This window comes from Neoarius graeffei, chromosome 21, assembly GCF_027579695.1.
Source record: "Neoarius graeffei isolate fNeoGra1 chromosome 21, fNeoGra1.pri, whole genome shotgun sequence".
Lineage (NCBI taxonomy): Eukaryota > Metazoa > Chordata > Actinopteri > Siluriformes > Ariidae > Neoarius > Neoarius graeffei.
The window spans coordinates 60,732,547-60,752,276 of NC_083589.1; the positions used below are offsets into that span (position 1 = coordinate 60,732,547).

Sequence of the window (19,730 nt, forward strand, 5' to 3'; positions counted from 1 at the left end):
AACCTGCATGTCTTTGGACTGTGGGGGAAACCGGAGCACCCGGAGGAAACCCACGCGGACACGGGGAGAACATGCAAACTCCACACAGAAAGGCCCTCGCCGGCCATGGGGCTCGAACCCGGACCTTCTTGCTGTGAGGCGACAGCGCTAACCACTACACCACCGTGCCGCCCCCATTTACAGATCAGTATAACAAATAGATTTATAGATATAACTCCTTCTTACATTGGTGCCACCACAATTTCTACCACTTCATCACTTTTATCCCCCTTTCCTTCACAATCCACCTGGAATAACATCCAGCATAATGGAACACCCCATTAGGCGAAGCTTATTTCATTGTTTAGTTGAACGTTAATGTAACGTGGCCGAGGGTTAATTTTGAGGGCAGATAACAAAAGAATAAGGTTTTAGCAAAAGCTAGACATTGTGAGGTGGCAATGGGGCTGACGTTACCGCCTCCACTTTCCAGCAGTTGCACCAACATGTCGCTGAGATTCACTTCACTTGCACGCGGTGAGTTGTCGGTAACGCCCGGAAAACCCGGAGTGGATTTTCAGTGGTCTGTGTATTCTCTTATCGATCAAGTGGAATGGATTCTTTCACGAAGCAACGGAAACAGCACTGGGTGAACTCATATTTTATGTTAAATGTGGGGGGTCCAAACAAAGAATTATGAAATGTGAAGGGGACACGTCCCCTTCACATTCAATGGTGGCGATGCCCATGGATATGATTCAGATTCATAAGAGAACGATTCAATATTTCATGAAGCCAATGATTCTGATACTATATGATATGATTCAGATCCATAAGTGAGTCAATATTTTATGACACCACTGAACTAAGACTATACACGTTTCAGATACAGAAGAAAACGAGTCAGTGTTTTATAACAATGAATTTAATACTGTACGATATGATTCAGATCCATGAGTCAATATTTCATGATACAACTGAACTGATACTATACAGTATAATTCAGATTCATAAGAGAACGAATCAATATTTCATGATGCCACTGAATCTGATACTATATATGATTCAGATTCTTAAGATGACCGTTCAGTATTTTGATACCACTGAACTAATACTATATGATTCATATAGAGAAGAAAACGAGTCAGTATTTAATGATACCAATGAATATTACTCTATGATATGATTCAGATTTATAGGAGAATGATTCGATATTTGGTGATACTGTTAAATCTGCTACAAGACAATATGATTCAGAGTCATAAGAATATGATTCGAGATTTGATGGTACCATTGATTCTGGTACAATATGATTCGATAATTGATGATACCATAAAATCTGCCACAGTACAATCTAAATTCGGTTCATAAGGCAGTGATTCAGTATTAGACGATACCATCAAATCTCATATAATCCGATATGATTTTGGTTCGTAAGGCAGTGATTCCATATGTTACTCAATCTTCTATGATTCAATTTTCATTTCATAATGCAATGAGAAGACATTTGATAATACCACTGATTCTGATTCTGCTACAGTACTATTCAATTCCATTTGGCTGCCTCCAGTGAATATTTCAGTTTGGGAAATATGTAAAATGATGGAGGAAAAAAAAATTTAAGAACCGTCTATAACTTCTGTAACGTGCCTTTAGGTCTACGTCACTCCAGGTGATATTAAATGCTAATAATAATGTTGATCGGGAATGACATTTAGAAGTCGAGTCAGTATCACAGAGATTGGTGTGTGTGTCGCCGCCAGGCTTTTTTCCCCTCCCTCTTCATAGAATTTAACGGTCCTGAGCTTTAGCGGTGCACCTTAATTAAGACTAACTTGTTTTGTATGTGTCTCCGGAGAGCCGTTTTTTTTTTTAAGAGTAAACAAACCCAGTGCACTGCAGCACTGTAGCCGTTGGTGCTGTGTCAAGAAATTGGAGGTCAAGTGATGTGCGTCTTGTTCTGCCTTCAGTGCTACTATTAAGATAATATATGCACGCGCACACACGTATAGAAAGAGATGCAGTCTTTATCTTTACCTTAAATGATCGCCTCATTCACTTTATTCTCTGTTTATTTTAAAAAAAAATTTTTTTTTCTTCCTTCTTGGTTTTCCCGAAGACTGAGTCACACCAAGGCACAGTGCAGGGGTCAGAGGTCATGAGCCAGCAGAGCTGCACTCTCCTTATGCAGATGTTAGTGCTGTTACGGTCGATGAATAATCAGCACACTCAGACGAGCTCATGCATAATTCATAAGTCTCTCTCTCTCTGTCTGTCTCTTTTTGCTCTTGCTCTGGGATTAGCGCCACTTCATGCTGTAAAGGTCAGAATTATTTCATGTTTGAAGGAACTTTTTGCTGCTTTCACGATATAGAAAAAGTTAAACCGTTGTCTTTCGAGGCTTTGCGCTTCTTAAACCTCCAGCTGACTGATGACCAGTGACGAAGGTTAGTTTCACACTTGCGAGAGTTCTGTAGGATCAGTTGAGTGTGAAAGCTCCTTTTGAGACCAGGAGTCATCCAGAGAACTTATCCCTAGTCCTCTCGAAACCAGTGCTATCCCTGGTGTGGTCCACAAGCTGAGCACTCTCAGCGCTGCATGACTGGTTCTTGTCACGTTGCTTCCTGTTTCGAGTTTCCTGATGGTCGGGAAAGTGTTATTATGGTCAGTGAAGGACATGGAACTCCTTATTGATGTATAAAACCAGACTTTGATAAGACTAGAGCTCTGTAATTAGTTCATCACTGTCGTGGGATTGCTTGTATTTAGAGTATCGCAAAAAAAAAAAAAACCCGAACAACAACGGCGGCTTGTTCACAGGGATCTGTTATACCATGTGTCTGAAAAGTGCCACTGTTCTCCACTTCAGTGTTGGTACTAATAACTCCTTTTTAACCTCGCTTGCTCCGTCTTTACGGGAAAATATCAGACCGAGGTTTTCACAGGACTGTCGAAAAAGACCTCGGTCTGATTTTTTTCCCATAAAGACGGAGGAAGCGAGGTTAATAAGGAGTTTATGATGTGTGTGTTTTTTTTCTTTTTTTCTGAGATTAAAATCGACTGTCATTATAACGAGGCGTGACGCTGCTTTCAGTCGCGTCATATTTGTAACATAGTTGAGTCACGCATGCAGAATAAACGGCTCGCGGTTTCGAAACTGAATTTCTGTTAGCGGTTAGCGGTTTCTGAACGCTCTTCATTGCTCATTTCTTGAGTAACTCGATGACTCTTGTTTGTCTTTTGTGTTTTGGCTGATTTTGTTTGTTTTTATTTCCAATTCATCTTTTTTTTTTTTTTTTTTTGCAACGTTGATTGTCGGCACCTTGGAAAGAAAATCTGTAATCTCTCATGGGCATGACAGGGGAATTCTGCCCGCCAGGGAACCAATCAGAGCGCGCGATTTTACCACAAGGAGCTTGTGCTAAATAATAAACAAAAACACCAAACGGAGGAACCCGGTGCCGAACATTTTGCAGACCTGCATGCAGAATTGCAAAATTGTTTGACGAATCAGAATAAATTCTACGATGAAGAACAACAACGATTTTATTTATCACATGTACACTTAAGCACAGTGAAATTTCTCTCTGCATTTAACCCGTCTGTAGCACTGAACATGCACAAGTGAGCAATGAGCGCACACACACACACACACAGTGGGCAGTTATACTGCAGCGCCCAGGGAGTAGTTGGGGGTTCGGTAAAGGCCGCCCCATGTTATCCTAACCTGCATGTCTTTGGACTGTGGGGGAAACCGGAGCACCCGGAGGAAACCCACGCGGACACGGGGAGAACATGCAAACTCCACACAGAAAGGCCCTCGCCCGCCACGGGGCTCGAACCCGGACCTTCTTGCTGTGAGGCGACAGCGCCAACCACTACACCACTGTGCTGAAAAAACAAGTTTGTGATTATAAGCCCCGCCTCCAAATCAGTCCTCAGTGCATAATTGAGTATTCAGACCAAGTGTGATAAAGTTTCTCTGTATGGAAATTCTGTAAACAGTCTGAACGCTCGCTTGTCTGATGTTCAGGACGTGAGCCTGACTGAGTGCCAGCACTGCAGTGGAAGTAATTAGTACAGAAAAAGCTTTATAAACTCCAAGACGAGCCGTTGGTACACATCCAACATGTAACGCGGTCTATAAACAAACAAACACAAAAAAGAGACGGATAAAAGTTTCAGTGCCAACTTTTAGTTCAACGGCTCCTCGCGAACCTTTTGGATATTTATAAACGGGTCGCACCACATGACGGAGAATTTCGGAACGCACTTTTGACACTTCTTTAACACTCTCCTACTCTCTTTACGAGGGTCTTCCTTCCCACAGATGGCATCGACAGACGCTGAGGCAGGATTCGATTTCAAAACAAATGAAAAAACTAATAATAAAGACGGAAAAAAGCGACATGCAAAAAGCATTGAACTCGAAGAGGAGGGAAAAAGAGTGACTCTGACGTGCCAGTCTGGAGGGAGATGGTGGTGCGTTCGCTACTCCAAATTGGCAGCTCGATGTGGCGCAGGCTTGATCGCATCATCAAAGTGGGACGCTCTTTGAGGGAGAAAAAGGGTGGTTCCGTTGCTCTGTGATCTCCCAGCAGGAGGCAGGCACACACACGTTAACACACACACGTTAACACACATGACTGTATGATGATGGCTGAGAGAATGCTTTTCATGCCAGGATTTGAGATATAAGTAGCTTGCTAGCCAAACACACACTTCACACACAAGAAACTGCAGCCTAATGCACGTGTTCACACTTCCAAACTTAAACCGTGTAACCCGTGTTTCAGGGTTAATTGCCGATCCTTTTTGCCTCCATCTGTTCTCTTTCTGTCTGAAATTTCTGTTTTAAATCAGAAGTATACCTCGGAGTACCGCTTACATCAGGGCATGAAATGTACATCAGAACTGATTTTTACTCTGAAAATCTTGCTTAATATCTAATATAGTTGTGTTTTATTTTGTTTTTGTTTTTTTTTTTGGTAAAATTGCTTTGCTCCACCCCTCCAACTCAATTTGTTTCCACGGAGACCACCCACTAGTCATTAATATTCATAAGCAAACCTCCATTACCAGTTTTCTAGCACTGCAAATCACAGGGTTATGTTAACACCCTTGTTCTAATACATTATCTATAGATTATTTCGATAGTAACAGCTTTTGTTTAACAGCTATGGAAGGAGACTCCAGTGTCGATGCTTTGTACCAGTCAGAGGTAAAGCTGTAACTTTAAGTCGCGCCGAAATGTTTAAGTAACTCAGGAGATGAGTTTACTCGGCCTTTTTTTTTTTTAATTTATTAACGTCAAGAATGAGAAAATGAAAAGAGGCAAACCAGGGAACGTTTCATTTGATTAAATGTAGATTGAAATGGATTAAAAGAGACATTGTAATCGATAGCAAATTGGTGCAGTAGAAGAGGAATAAAACGCAACAGGATGTGCTGTTATCAGAAAATAATCCATTTCAGCGTGGCAGCAGGAAGTCTGCTTCATTACACCACTCTTTTGTGGATTATTTTCCGATAACGGCGCACCGCATAGTGGTTTATTCCCAATTTGTCAGCGTGTGTGGGTTTTTTTTTTTTTTCTCGACGCTGTTCTGACAGAAATGAGTCGAGTTTGGAGAGCATGGGAGGATCATGGGAAATGAACTTTACCCCGAGGCTACAGAGATTAGAGCTTTTTTTCCCGCCGACTTGTCTTTATGAATTTATTTAACTAATCCATCCTTCTAATTAGGGAGGGATGTGTCCTCTCTGGGATTTCATACACTCACCGGCCACTGTATTAGGAACACCCACACATCCACCTGCTGTTTGTTTTCTGTAATCAGCCGATCCCTCGACAGCAGCACGACGCATCAAATCACGCAGATACAAATCAAGAGCTTCAGTTAATGTTCACAATGTTCAAACATCAGAACGGGAAAAATTGTGATCTCACAGTGAAGTGTGACTTTCTTTCACTGTGGTGTGGGTGTTGGTTTGAGCCAGATGGTGGTTGGTGGTTTGAGTATTTCAGAAGCTGCTGATCTCCTGGGGTTTTCACCAGGGATTTGAACCAGAATTTTTTTTCTATTGGTTCGTTCCGAACAGAAACGGAATTTTAACGTTTCCGGTTTTGGGTTCCACCATTAAATAAACGTTCCCGAACCGGTTAGAACAAAAAAATTTCGTTCCTGGAACGGTTAATTACGTTCCCTGTCAGCTGTTTAACAAATGGCTATAAAGTTATGTCTCTGTCTCATCCAGCTTAAGCCAAATGTAGGCTAATTCTATTACAACCTTCATTAAATAAGACAAGAAATAATTCAAAACAATTATTATTTCAAATGTTGGCGATTTGGATTCTCAGTATGTCTTCCCATCTACACAAACAGAAAAAGTGCCAAAAATGAAAGAGAATTCGTTTAGTGTGTTACCAAAGGCTAGTCAGGCCCTATAGAGGGCTACCGCATGACGTCACCGCGCCGCGAGATTTTGTTAGGCGCCATATTGGAAGACCAAGTACACATCTATGCAAGTACATACATACATAAAACAAACTACACCTGAAATGTAGCCAGGGCCGGTTCTGCCCTAATCTGGACCCGGGTGCAACATTGCGCAAACCCCCCCCCAAAAAAAACAAAAAAAAAAACACCAGTCTAAATCAGGACAACCATCACATAACTATAAACATTTTATATCAACTATTTTAACTAAATGGGCTATAATAAATAAGCCTGCAGGCAGCCACGGCGGGCTGCCTCAGAAAAGTAACCATTTGTCCTACCTTAAAACTCGTTTTGCATTTTCTGCCTCCTTTTTTGTATTTTCAACCCTCCGTTTATTTTCTTTCCTTTTCTGAAAACCCGATTTGTGTCCAGACATTTTGTTCTGCTACCAACGAACTAACTCGTCAGGTCTCGTCTCTTGAGCCCGCGATGATTCCCGTGGGAAGGGCAACAACTGATACATTTTTACAAACAGCCAATAAGCAGCCAGTAGGGAGGTTGCAACGTTCAGGCTCTTCTTTGCTCAGACACTCAGTAATGAACTTACTCACTTATTATCACATAGAGACATGACAGTAGTCCACCTTCCCGCTCTCTCCATTCAGTCAGCGAACGTCACACAGGAAGTGAACCCCAGCGGGTCATAGAAACTTGCGCAGGAGAAGAATGACTTTTTTATTTGTAGGCTACGGAAACTTTGAGGAACGAAATAAAAACCGGTATTAACCGGTTACCATTATTTTTAATAAGCGTTTCTGTTCCGGAACATAAAAAATAATAAAGTTTCTGGTTTCGTTTCTGTTCCATGTGAAATAGAAAAAGTTCCCGGTTTTCGTTTTCGTTCCTTGAACCGGTTCAAAGCCCTGGTTTTCACACACAGCAGTCTCTAGAGTTTACACAGAATGGTGTGAAAAACAAAAAACATCATTGAGTCTGTGGGTGGAAACAAACACCTTGTTGATAAGAGAGGGTCAGAGGGAAATGGACAGATTGGTTCAAACTGCCAGGAAGGAAAAATATAGCAACTTGTAAAATCACTCTTTACAACTGTGGTGAGCAGAAAAGCATCTCAGCATGCAACAGTAGAATACCATATTGGGTTCCACTCCTGCAGCCAAGAACAGGGATCTTAGCATCAACAAGAAGTTCCTATTAAAGTGGCCAGGGAGTGTATAACCCCGGATGTAGTCTGTGTAGTGATTGTGCTGTGCTGGCTGTAAAGGTTTTTATTTTATTTTATTTTTATTGTGATGTCAGTGATTTTGAGATGCGATTAAAAACCAGGAACTTTTATTACGTCTAAAGTGAACCTACGGATTTCATAAGTCTTTTTTTTTTGTACAGTATTTCATTCCTGCACATTATATATTCTAAGTATTGAGTGTTAATGCTCGCAGGAGTGGTCATATCTACAATGTAAATACAATACAGTTAATGAAAAGTGTTCGTTAATGAATAGCTTGACAGCAAGTTGATTGATAGTAAAAGGTTTTTCTGCCCGTAACAGCCTGAGCGTCCCCAAAAACCAAAGCGGGGTTATTAACACACTCTGATAAAGCCTGCTGTCTGTTCAGGACTCAGAGCTCATTCGCATATGAGTGAGGATGAGCAATATATTTAATCACACACACACACACCTTTATGATATTTGCTTTTCATCACTCATGTTTTTAATCCCACACGTCAACCAGGGCCTTATCTGTCTTCGAGTTTGCTTAAAGAGGAGCTCCTTAATTAACTTTGCAAAGGAGCAAACACACAAAGTTGAAATTCTGTGTGCACCCATAGTGATGGGAAGACAAAAATGAATGAATTGTTTTTCGATTAAAAAAAGTTGTAATCATATCAAAATCAGCATCAGTAATGCTGAAGAAACCCAACGCACTCCTGTAGTTATTACCGTTTGGACCCGCCCACAATAGTTTCTTACAGGCTCAGTTTGTGTGATACATTTACAACCCCGATTCCAAAAAAGTTGGGACAAAGTACAAATTGTAAATAAAAACGGAATGCAATAATTTACAAATCTCAAAAACTGATATTGTATTCACAATAGAACATAGACAACATATCAAATGTCGAAAGTGAGACATTTTGAAATTTCATGCCAAATATTGGCTCATTTGAAATTTCATGACAGCAACACATCTCAAAAAAGTTGGGACAGGGGCAATAAGAGGCTGGAAAAGTTAAAGGTACAAAAAAGGAACAGCTGGAGGACCAAATTGCAACTCATTAGGTCAATTGGCAATAGGTCATTAACATGACTGGGTATAAAAAGAGCATCTTGGAGTGGCAGCGGCTCTCAGAAGTAAAGATGGGAAGAGGATCACCAATCCCCCTAATTCTGCACCGACAAATAGTGGAGCAATATCAGAAAGGAGTTCGACAGTGTAAAATTGCAAAGAGTTTGAACATATCATCATCTACAGTGCATAATATCATCAAAAGATTCAGAGAATCTGGAAGAATCTCTGTGCGTAAGGGTCAAGGCCGGAAAACCATACCGGGTGCCCGTGATCTTCGGGCCCTTAGACGGCACTGCATCACATACAGGCATGCTTCTGTATTGGAAATCACAAAATGGGCTCAGGAATATTTCCAGAGAACATTATCTGTGAACACAATTCACCGTGCCATCCGCCGTTGCCAGCTAAAACTCTATAGTTCAAAGAAGAAGCCGTATCTAAACATGATCCAGAAGCGCAGACGTCTTCTCTGGGCCAAGGCTCATTTAAAATGGACTGTGGCAAAGTGGAAAACTGTTCTGTGGTCAGACGAATCAAAATTTGAAGTTCTTTATGGAAATCAGGGACGCCGTGTCATTCGGACTAAAGAGGAGAAGGACGACCCGAGTTGTTATCAGTGCTCAGTTCAGAAGCCTGCATCTCTGATGGTATGGGGTTGCATTAGTGCGTGTGGCATGGGCAGCTTACACATCTGGAAAGACACCATCAATGCTGAAAGGTATATCCAGGTTCTAGAGCAACATATGCTCCCATCCAGACGACGTCTCTTTCAGGGAAGACCTTGCATTTTCCAACATGACAATGCCAAACCACATACTGCATCAATTCCAGCATCATGGCTGCGTAGAAGAAGGGTCCGGGTACTGAACTGGCCAGCCTGCAGTCCAGATCTTTCACCCATAGAAAACATTTGGCGCATCATAAAACGGAAGATACGACAAAAAAGACCTAAGACAGCTGAGCAACTCGAATCCTACATTAGACAAGAATGGGTTAACATTCCTATCCCTAAACTTGAGCAACTTGTCTCCTCAGTCCCCAGACGTTTACAGACTGTTGTAAAGAGAAAAGGGGATGTCCCACAGTGGGAAACATGGCCTTGTCCCAACTTTTTTGAGATGTGGTGTTGTCATGAAATTTAAAATCACCTAATTTTTCTCTTTAAATGATACATTTTCTCAGTTTAAACATTTGATATGTCATCTATGTTCTATTCTGAATAAAATATGGAATTTTGAAACTTCCACATCATTGCATTCCGTTTTTATTTACAATTTGTACTTTGTCCCAACTTTTTTGGAATCGGGGTTGTACGATATATCGAGGCAGTTATACACTGTATGTTTTAATTAATTTAATAACACGCAGAGCAATGGTTTTGGGGGTTTTTGGTGATGCATAAAAAGAAAAACCTCCCTTTTTTTAAAGCAGCTTGTGCCTAGCTAGCTAAAACTAGCACGTCAAGCAGGCGCTTTTCTCAAGTTTAAATGTCTTCGTTAAGGAGCAGCTTAACTAACTTTCATTTAATCAACACGTGTCAGAGAAGAAGAAAGGGTTTGGTGAGGCTGTCCAAGGTTCTCATTAGTGCGACATCTTATTAGCGAATTGTTGAAAGTTTATAGGATTTATAAGAATGATCATTTTAATTATCAGAAGGACGGACTTGTATTTTGGAAGTGAGCTAAACAAGCTCAAGGTCACAGCAAGGTCAGCGTTTTTTTTTTTTTTTTTTCCCCAGCAAATTTCTTTCCGTTTTATTTAAGTACATGTTAAAGGTTCTGACTGCAAAGTTGAATTCTGGGCAAAACGTTCTCTTTCTATTGCTATTGGAGTTTCGAGATGTTTCGCTGCTGCGCACTCGCACCGTGTATCCTGTGTAAAAATGTTTTGCCGAGATAAAAAGCGTCCCATGTTTTACTATTCTGGCGATTGCCGAACAAACGAGTAACATGAACACGTGACCACTGTGGGGCGTGTTTGACCTACTTTTAACCAAAACAAGTCGGCGTGGATACAAGCGGCCGAAATGAGTTTCCTTCGCAGTGTGGCTGGGCGCTCCCTTAGAGATAGGGTGAGAAGCACAGTCACTCGGGAGGAGCTCGGAGTAGAGCCGCTGCTCCTCCACATCGAGAGGAATCAGCTGAGGTGGCTCGGGCATCTTTTTCGGATGCCTCCTGGACACCTCCCTGGGGAGGTGTTCCAGGCATGTCCCCCCGGGAGGAGGCCCCGGGGAAGACCCAGGACACGCTGGAGGGACTATGTCTCTTGGCTGGCCTGGGAACGCCTCGGTGTTCTTCCCGAGGAGCTGGCCGAGGTGTCTGGGGAAAGGGAAGTTTGGGCTTCCATGCTTAGACTGCTGCCTCCGCGACCCGGTCCCGGATAAGCGGAAGAAGACGAGACGAGACGAAGTCGGTGTGGGCGAACATGGCGGACTCGGCTCTCCCACCAGCTAAAAGCCAGTGGGGCGGGGAAGGAAAAAATATGAAAGCGAATCAGTGAGTAAGCATGCCAGAAAAGCGATGGAAACCAAAAGATTGTTGTGAAGGTACAGATCGACCGCTGGAATCGACTGAAGGATGAAACCGGTACAAAATTTGACGAAAAATTTGCAGCGTTTTGTCTTGGATTGGTGAATCTGAGTATGGAGTTCTCTTACAGAGAAAGAAACGAGAACACAAAAGCAGTAACAGAGAAAAGATTATTCGTCTTTTGTTTCTCAGATCTATTCGCAAATGTCAACCACAAGTTACACAAATCCCTGTGTGGCAGCGGGGGCGTGGTCAAGCGCCGGTCTGTGACAGGAGGGCAGAGTTGGGGAAGGTAAGTGGCAGAATCGCTACACCTGAGTGTAATTAACCTGTGTTTTGTGTGTGTTCTCCCCAGTAAACCGCGCCCTATTTAAGGAGGGAGAGTGAGAGCGGAGGTGAGCTTGCCGAGAGGAGACTACGGAGTGTGTGTGTGTGAATCTCCGAGTGTTGCTTATCGAATGCCCGACTGAAAAGTGCGGCAATAAAAACACGATATTCATCCTGATCTCTGTCCTGCCGTCTTCTGTGCTCCACCCACATGTTAAACCCGCTACACCCTGCAACTCAAAAAACCCTGAGGTCGATGCAGAGTCACGATGTTTTCCCCGCATCGCTATCTTGATGCATCTGATGCAGTTCTGTAGTTATGCTAATTAGTTAAAGCTCCTAACGGTAGGCTGTTTCCGTAGGGCCATACTGAGGGGGGAAAACAGTCCCAAAATGGAGGAAACCGACCCTCAGGACATCAAAATGATCACATCTTGTCTGCATAATATTTTTCTTGTGAGACAGAGGAAAATGCCATGCGCAATAAAAATAAAAAACTTTTTTGAAAATTTCAGATGACTTTGCAGTCAGTACCTTTTAAAGGTGCGTTAGGAAATTGACAACAGACTGGCAAAAGCGAACAGCGCCTTCGGCCGGCTCTACAAACGAGTCTGGAACAACAAGGACCTGAAGAGGAACACCAGAGTTAGTGTCTGCCGTGCTGACTAGACTGCTGTACGGCTCGGAGTTGTGGGTCACCGATCGGCGACATGTACATCTCCTTGAGCGCTTTCACCAGCGCTGCCTCCGTTCCATCCTTAACATCCACTGGAGTGACTTCATCACCAACATTGAAGTCCTTCATGAGGCAGGTCTCACCAGCATTGGATCCATGCTTCTGAAGTCCAGGCTTCGTTGGGCAGGCCATGTGTCCAGGTTGGAGGACCATTGCCTGCCCAAGATCGTCCTTTATGGTGAGCTATCATCAGGTCACAGAAACATAGGAGCCCCCAAGAAGCGAGTCAAAGACTGACTCAAGTCTTCCCTCCAGGACTGCAACATCAGCCCCACTCACTGGTCCTCCCTAGCCGCTGACCGAGACTGCTGGAGAAGTACTATGCACAACGCAGTTGCATCCTTTGAGAACACTCTTCGTGCCAGCCTTGGGGACAAGCGAGCAAGGAGGAAAGTCAAGCAATCCACAGCTCCCATTCCTGACCGACCCCTACCCTGCAGCCTGTGTGGTCGTGCCTGATTATCTCGCACAGGACTCTTTAGCCACGAGTGCGCCTGTAGGAGACGTGGACAGCCCCTATCATAAATCTTTGTTCGCGAAGCCAAGTCATGATGGAAGGTCAAATTTGTGGGCAGAAAGAAAAAAGGTATTTCATAGTTAAATGGGTGGAGTTGAAGGATTCATTCATTCAATGAGCCTGCACCCATTTCCACCCATGTACACAAAGCTCCGCCCTTAAAATGTTCACTGGTTCAACTAGATTTAACTAGAAGAAGCCAATCAAAATGCAAACAAATATTCCGGATCAGAAGGCAGGTTTGCCAACCTTTATCCCCACTTTCTACATAATTTTGCACATTATATGGACTAGGATAGGCTTTTATTGTCATTGCGAAATTGTGGGAGCTCTGTCCAAAACAGTGTACTAGTAAGAAATGATGACTACTGACTATTATTCTATCCACTTTCACTGGATATGAGCAATCGCGCACTCTGATTGATTGGCTACTCTACTACTAGGATATCAGCTCATATACCATGAGTATAGAAAAACAAAATGGTGGTGCATTTTGCTGAACCAACTGAGGACAAAATAAAAACTCTACTCAAAAACAAACCCCCAAAAATACAAAAAAAAGCTACAAAATATGAAATGAAAGTATTTGATGGTGCTTTTTTTTTCAATAATTATTATTATTATCGTATTTTTCACAAATTGCTCCTGTCATTTCACCGGTTTGTTTACATTCTAAGCGGAAATTATTTTGTCGGACGTTTTGTATAAAGTTTTTATTTATCAAATTTGCAACAACAAAAAAAAGCTCTGTTTCTCAAAATCCAGTGAATGTGGACAGAATAAAACAATTATTCCACTTAATCTCATCGTGCGTGGATTATAGCGCTATCAGCTCATGTACGACTCGATTTCGTGGAATAACTGTTAAATATACCTTTAGGGATATTTGTGGCATAGGAACTAGTAACGGGGCGGCACGGTGGTGTAGTGGTTAGCGCTGTCGCCTCACAGCAAGAAGGTCCTGGGTTCGATCCCCGGGGCCGGCAAGGGCCTTTCTGTGTGGAGTTTGCATGTTCTCCCCGTGTCCGCGTGGGTTTCCTCCGGGTGCTCCGGTTTCCCCCACAGTCCAAAGACATGCAGGTTAGGTTAACTGGTGACTCTAAATTGAGCGTAGGTGTGAATGTGAGTGTGAATGGTTGTCTGTGTCTATGTGTCAGCCCTGTGATGACCTGGCGACTTGTCCAGGGTGTACCCCGCCTTTCGCCCGTAGTCAGCTGGGATAGGCTCCAGCTTGCCTGCGACCCTGTAGAAGGATAAAGCGGCTACAGATAATGAGATGAGATGAGATGAGGAACTAGTAACAAAAAGGAATGGACTTTTTAAAGAAAGCGTGTTAAAATGGCTGCCATGTTCAACTCCAGTATCACGAGCAACCAAAAGTGAGCTCTCTCAAAACAGAGCTGCCATGATCTCCAACCTGCTGCTCAGAAAGCACTCTTTCACTGTTCATGTGGATTTCACTCTGACACACTGGAAAGATTTTAGTCCAGTTGTTTTGGGTTTTAAAAGCAACGCTCCTGTGGATGGCGGCCCCATGTGGACAGTTGGGGGTCGCACCTGGAGGACGCTCTGGACTCTTGCAGTGGTGCTTCTGTGGCTGGGGACTGCAGTTGACTTGCTGACTTTAGGGCTGCGGTTGTCGTGAACGGTTTTGCGCTCGGGTTTCCGTCGGTGGGGGGTTTATAGCATCAACGAAACTGACTTCATGTTAAAACTGTTAATATTATAGTCATGTTGTCTGTTGTTGCCCAAATGAGGATGGGTTCCCTTTTGAGTCTGGTTCCTCTCGAGGTTTCTTCCTCATGTCGTCTGAGGGAGTTTTTCCTTGCCACTGTCGCCACAGGCTTCATCATTGGGGATAGATTAGGGATAAAATTAGCTCATGTTTTAAGTCGTTCAAATTCTGTAAAGCTGCTTTGCGACAATGTCTATTGTTAAAAGCGCGATACAAATAAACTTGACTTAAAAGCCAGCAAAAATAAATTAATTCCTTCTCTAAAATTTAACACTTTGCTTTATGGGTAAATGACAAATTCCTGCTTTCCTTCACAATCATCATGGGTGTCAGTCAGATTTCTTGGTCTTGGTTGACGACGTACATCAACCGTTACAACAAAACAAAAAAAAGTAGCTCCGTTTCTTCATGCAGATAAACGTGTATGAGAAAGGTCAGAGAGGTGCTGCGAATAGCCTCAGCCAGTCAATGGCCATCACTATGGTTTCTGTCTCCTTGATCTACGACACACACACACACACACACACACACACTGTCTCTCACTTATCTATTAGTAGTCAATCTGCATCCGTGTGTCCCTGTGACTCATTGACTAAAATGGCTCTTAGGTGAGCCATGGTGCCAAAGTCTGTCTACTTTTGATCTGCTGTAGTGTAATTTATGGCCATCAATTTACACACACACACACACACACACACACACACACACACACACACTGTGGTGCAGAATGCCTTGTTATCCATCCCTGTCATCAAGGCTATCTGGCTACTTTGTTTGTTTTTTTTTAAAGAAAAGGAATCAATTTCTGAAATGTATGCAGAATGTGATGCCGTGTGTGTGTGTGTGTGTGTGTGTGTGTGTGTGTGTGTGTGTGTGTGTGTGTGTGCGTAGGTGCATCCCCAGGCTCAGACGCTCAGGCGAGCAGTGAGAGCGCACGTAATCGGGAGCACATCCTGCAGACTCTTTCAGACCTTGCTAGATCTTTCCAGGATATCGCTGACCGCTGCCTGCTCGTCCTGCACCTGGAGGTCAGGTAGGTTCAACCTACAGGATCAGCTGTTCACTTCACGTCAACAGCACCACCACCTCAGAGCCAGGTTCCACTTTGACTTGAATTCAGTTTAAGCTGTGAATTAAGCATCTTTTCCGAAAACGCCAGCACAGTGTGCCGCACTGAGACCTAAAACTCACCCAAAACAATAAAGAACACATTTCACAGGTGAAAGAACATCAGAGATGCTTCTAGTGTTTTACTCCTGAAGGTTCTCATCATCATGTCTGTTGATATTGCTTCAAGAAAAACTCCATACTGAAACGCATTCATATATCGTGAAATATTTGTGACGTGTTCAGAGATTCTGATGATAATACTGTATTAAATAATAATTTCATCATTACTGTGGAAGGCAGCAGTTTATGTGTCGCACTGATGCTAGCGCACTGACGGTGGCTTTTAAAAAGGGGAACATTTTCAAGATCTCAAACAGCGACGTTTATCATTATATTAAGGAGCGATCCAGTGGAGAAATAGTAGTCGCGTTGGTGCAAGTATCGAACTCAGAGTTTTAAAAGGTGTTGCAGATTATGTACTTATTGACTGAGTGGGACAAATATTTTGCCGTCCGGCCCAACCTAACTCGGTCAATAAGCATTTTATCATATGACCTTTATAAACTAACATACGCAGTGGAAAACGATGAACAACGGTGCGTGAAAAATGACTCAACTGAGCACAGTGGAAGTGAATTTTATTATCCAGATGATTCATCAGACACAGACCGAATTGAACAAGCTGAAATTGTCGAAGGAAATGGGGGGGGGGGGGGGGAGTACTTTCGAGTGAAGAAATTCACTTGTTTATACAAGGACAACAGCAAGAAAACACCGTAAAAAATTAATACGACATGAATGTTTTCAAAAGATTTGTTGCTGAAGTTAAGGAGGAAAGAGACATAACAGCCGTCCTCTCTAAGGAGCTCGACAGCTTGCTGTGGAATTTCTATACCGATATACACGCAAAGAAAAAAGGAAATTTCGATTACAGACCTGACACTTTGTCTTTCTTTTCGTGAAGTATTCGACGCTACCTTGACGACAGCAACATTAAGATAAACATCCTGAACGACGAAGGCTTTAAAAAGTCCAGGGAAGTCCTGAAGTCCGAGCGCAGAGACCTCAGAAAAAATGGAAAAGGCAACAAACCAAACGCCACGGAAACCTTGACTGGTGGAGATATTGATCGTATGTTTGAAGAAAACTATTTTAATAAAAGTGTTAAAAATTTTTACAAATAAAATTCACTTTCACTGTGCTCAGTTGGGTCGCTCGTTTTTCAAAGTAACAATTCAGAGCAAAATGAAGACGGTGGAAGGAAGCGAGGGAAACAGTTCCGGGGCTGCATATGGCTTTTTCCGGACCGGATTCAAAAATCCGTATCTGCCCAGTCGTGACTTTTTTTCCCAACGGTTTAATTAAGAGTACGCATGCGGGTCCGTACAGGTCATACGATGAATACAGCGTTCCGGCAGACCTTCTTGCATTTCAGCTACTTATCAATCTTCAAGATGACGAGCGACAGGATTAGAGTGAAAGTTGAAGCGTTGGGTGAAGGAGCTGGACTGACTAAAAGACTAAAGCGCTGCTGCATAGTATTCTTTATGTAGATGAAGGACAGGCTCCGCTATCAGCACAGCATCGTGGGTGATCGAGGAAACCGTTTAACCAAAGCAAAAATAGACTGATGATAAATAACGTCAGCGGTTTAATTTCAGACTCCACTGTTTTGTGATGTGTATTGTGGTGTTAAAATCGCTTTAGATATAAAATTGAATTGAATAATGCTCGACCGCTGCTGACTTCTGGATTTAAAAAACAAACAAACAAACCAACAAAAAACCCTGAAATGTTCCTTTCAGTGCACATTAACCCCCAGCTCCTCTGCGCTGCACTGCGCTCCCCTCAGTTTTCCTGATAATGATTCACTTATGTGCTTCTTTTTGATGGTTCAGAAACAATAACTCCCTGCTCTTGTGTCACACCTTATTGGCTTTTCCTATCAAGCAAATTTCCCTTGACAGTGCTCGGGAGTAAATTAAGCCAGGGGAGGAGAAGATGGAGGCGTCATGGTTTGGGTGGCGGCACTCATAGCTTTTTAATGGTGCCGGAGACTCGAGGTGTTGTTTTGTTTTTTTGTGAGGCTGATGAAGGTGTACCCGGAGGTGGTCATTACAGACACATCCTCATCTCGGTCTGCACAGAACCAGTTGAGCGGGAAAAGCACACGCTCTCACACTCTCATCTTATAGGTTGTTTTGTTTTAGAGATTACAAATGGAGGTATCCGGAATGTAACAAACACACATTTTAGCAGGAAGTGATGGAGTCGAGAATCAAAGGTACATCCTTCCCTCCTCTGCCCTGTGTATCCCATTGGTTTGTGTCCCAATTAAATATTTGTTAAACAGGTTAACCAGAGCCTTGGTAGTAGTGTTTGGTCAGTTTCTTAAAATGCAGTGTGTCAAGAGATATCAAGTTTTGAGAAATATGCAAGATATTTCCAACGTATCAGGATATTGATGTTCTACCTTATCTACTCGGACATCTGTCTATAGGGTGCACTGTTTCCACTATCTCATCCCCCTGGCCAAACAGGGCAACTACGCCATCGTAGCCAACGCCGCCAGCATGGACTACGACCCCCTGGTGGTCAAGCTGAATAAAGACATCAGCGCTATTGAGGAGGTGATGGGAGCCGCGCTACAGCAGCACAAGTTCCAGTACATCTTCGAGGGTGAGTGTGTGAGCTTTATTTTTGTGGTGTGTGTGTGTGTGCTGTTTTTGTCTCTTTGACTGAAGCTGTGATAGTAATCATCCATGAGCTAATAAGTTCATAAATTGCAGGTTATTACGGTATGGGCAGATTGTACACAACAAGCTGAAGAGTATTTGTAAAGAAAACCAAATGATAGTAGACACCTAAGAATTGATTTTTAGACGTGATGGGTTGTAGAGTCATGGTTTCAGGTTCATACAGAGCCTTTTCCAGAGCTGAAACAGACTTCATTGGTATTATATATCATAAATCTACACAAAAATGACCCAGATGGACTGCTGGTTTGAGTATTTCAGAAGCTGCTGATCTCCTGGGGTTTTCACACACAACAATCTCTAGAGTTTAAACAGAATGGTGTGGGGAAAAAAAAAACAGTGAGTGAGTGACAGACAGACAGTTCTGTAGGTGGAACCAAACACCTTGTTGATAAGAGAGGGTCAGAGGGAAATGGACAGATTGGTTTGAGCTTTTTTGCCAGGAAGGATATAGTAACTCATATAATCACTCTTTACAACCGTGGTGAGCAGAAAAGCATCTCAGCATGCAACAGCAGAAGAACACATTGGGTTCCACTCCTGCAGCCAAGAACAGGGATCTTAGAACCAACAACAAGTTCCTATTAAAGTGGCCAGTGAGTGTATATTGTTGTGACAGGTGTTGAACCACTCTGCTGTGATTCCTGTAAATTAGTTTATTTTGTGTAAGAACTCTGCATTTAGGGCGTCACGGTGGTGTAGTGGTTAGCGCTGTCGCCTCACAGCAAGAAGGTCTGGGTTCGAGCCCCGTGGCCGGCGAGGGCCTTTCTGTGCGGAGTTTGCATGTTCTCCCCGTGTCCGCGTGGGTTTCCTCCGGGTGCTCCGGTTTCCCCCACAGTCCAAAGGCATGCAGGTTAGGTTAACTGGTGACTCTAAATTGAGCGTAGGTGTGAATGTGAGTGTGAATGGTTGTCTGTGTCTATGTGTCAGCCCTGTGATGACCTGGCGACTTGTCCAGGGTGAACCCCGCCTTTCGCCCGTAGTCAGCTGGGATAGGATCCAGCTCGCCTGCGACCCTGTAGAAGGATAAAGCGGCTAGAGATAATGAGATGAGATGAGAACTCTGCATTTAAATATGCAAAAAGACAACCCTTGTTTCCCTCCAAACAAAAATGGCATGAGTCAGTCGACACATGAATCTGGAATGACAGATATTTGTGGAAATGTGTTTTATGCTCTTTGATATTATCTAGCACTCTCTAGAAGCCCCGCCCGCTTCCTCCTTTCATCCTGACTCGATTTTATGGGAAATAATATGTTAGAACATGTTCAATTTCACTAACATTCAAT

The 19,730-nt window shown here is 43.0% G+C and overlaps 1 protein-coding gene across 2 annotated transcripts in view; it reads left to right on the top strand.

Annotated features, from left to right (window-relative positions):
* The window catches only part of exoc4 (exocyst complex component 4), a 316,334-nt gene that overhangs the window by 271,997 nt on the left and 24,607 nt on the right, over window positions 1-19,730 (top strand). Inside the window, exons 15-16 of one of the 2 annotated variants that reach the window (XM_060903439.1) lie at window positions 15,466-15,607; window positions 18,185-18,363. In XM_060903439.1, the coding sequence (XP_060759422.1) occupies window positions 15,466-15,607; window positions 18,185-18,363 (321 nt within the window). Of the gene's footprint in view, window positions 1-11,451; window positions 11,889-15,465; window positions 15,608-18,184; window positions 18,364-19,730 lie in introns of those variants that run through there. The other variant, XM_060903440.1, reaches the window with a different exon arrangement.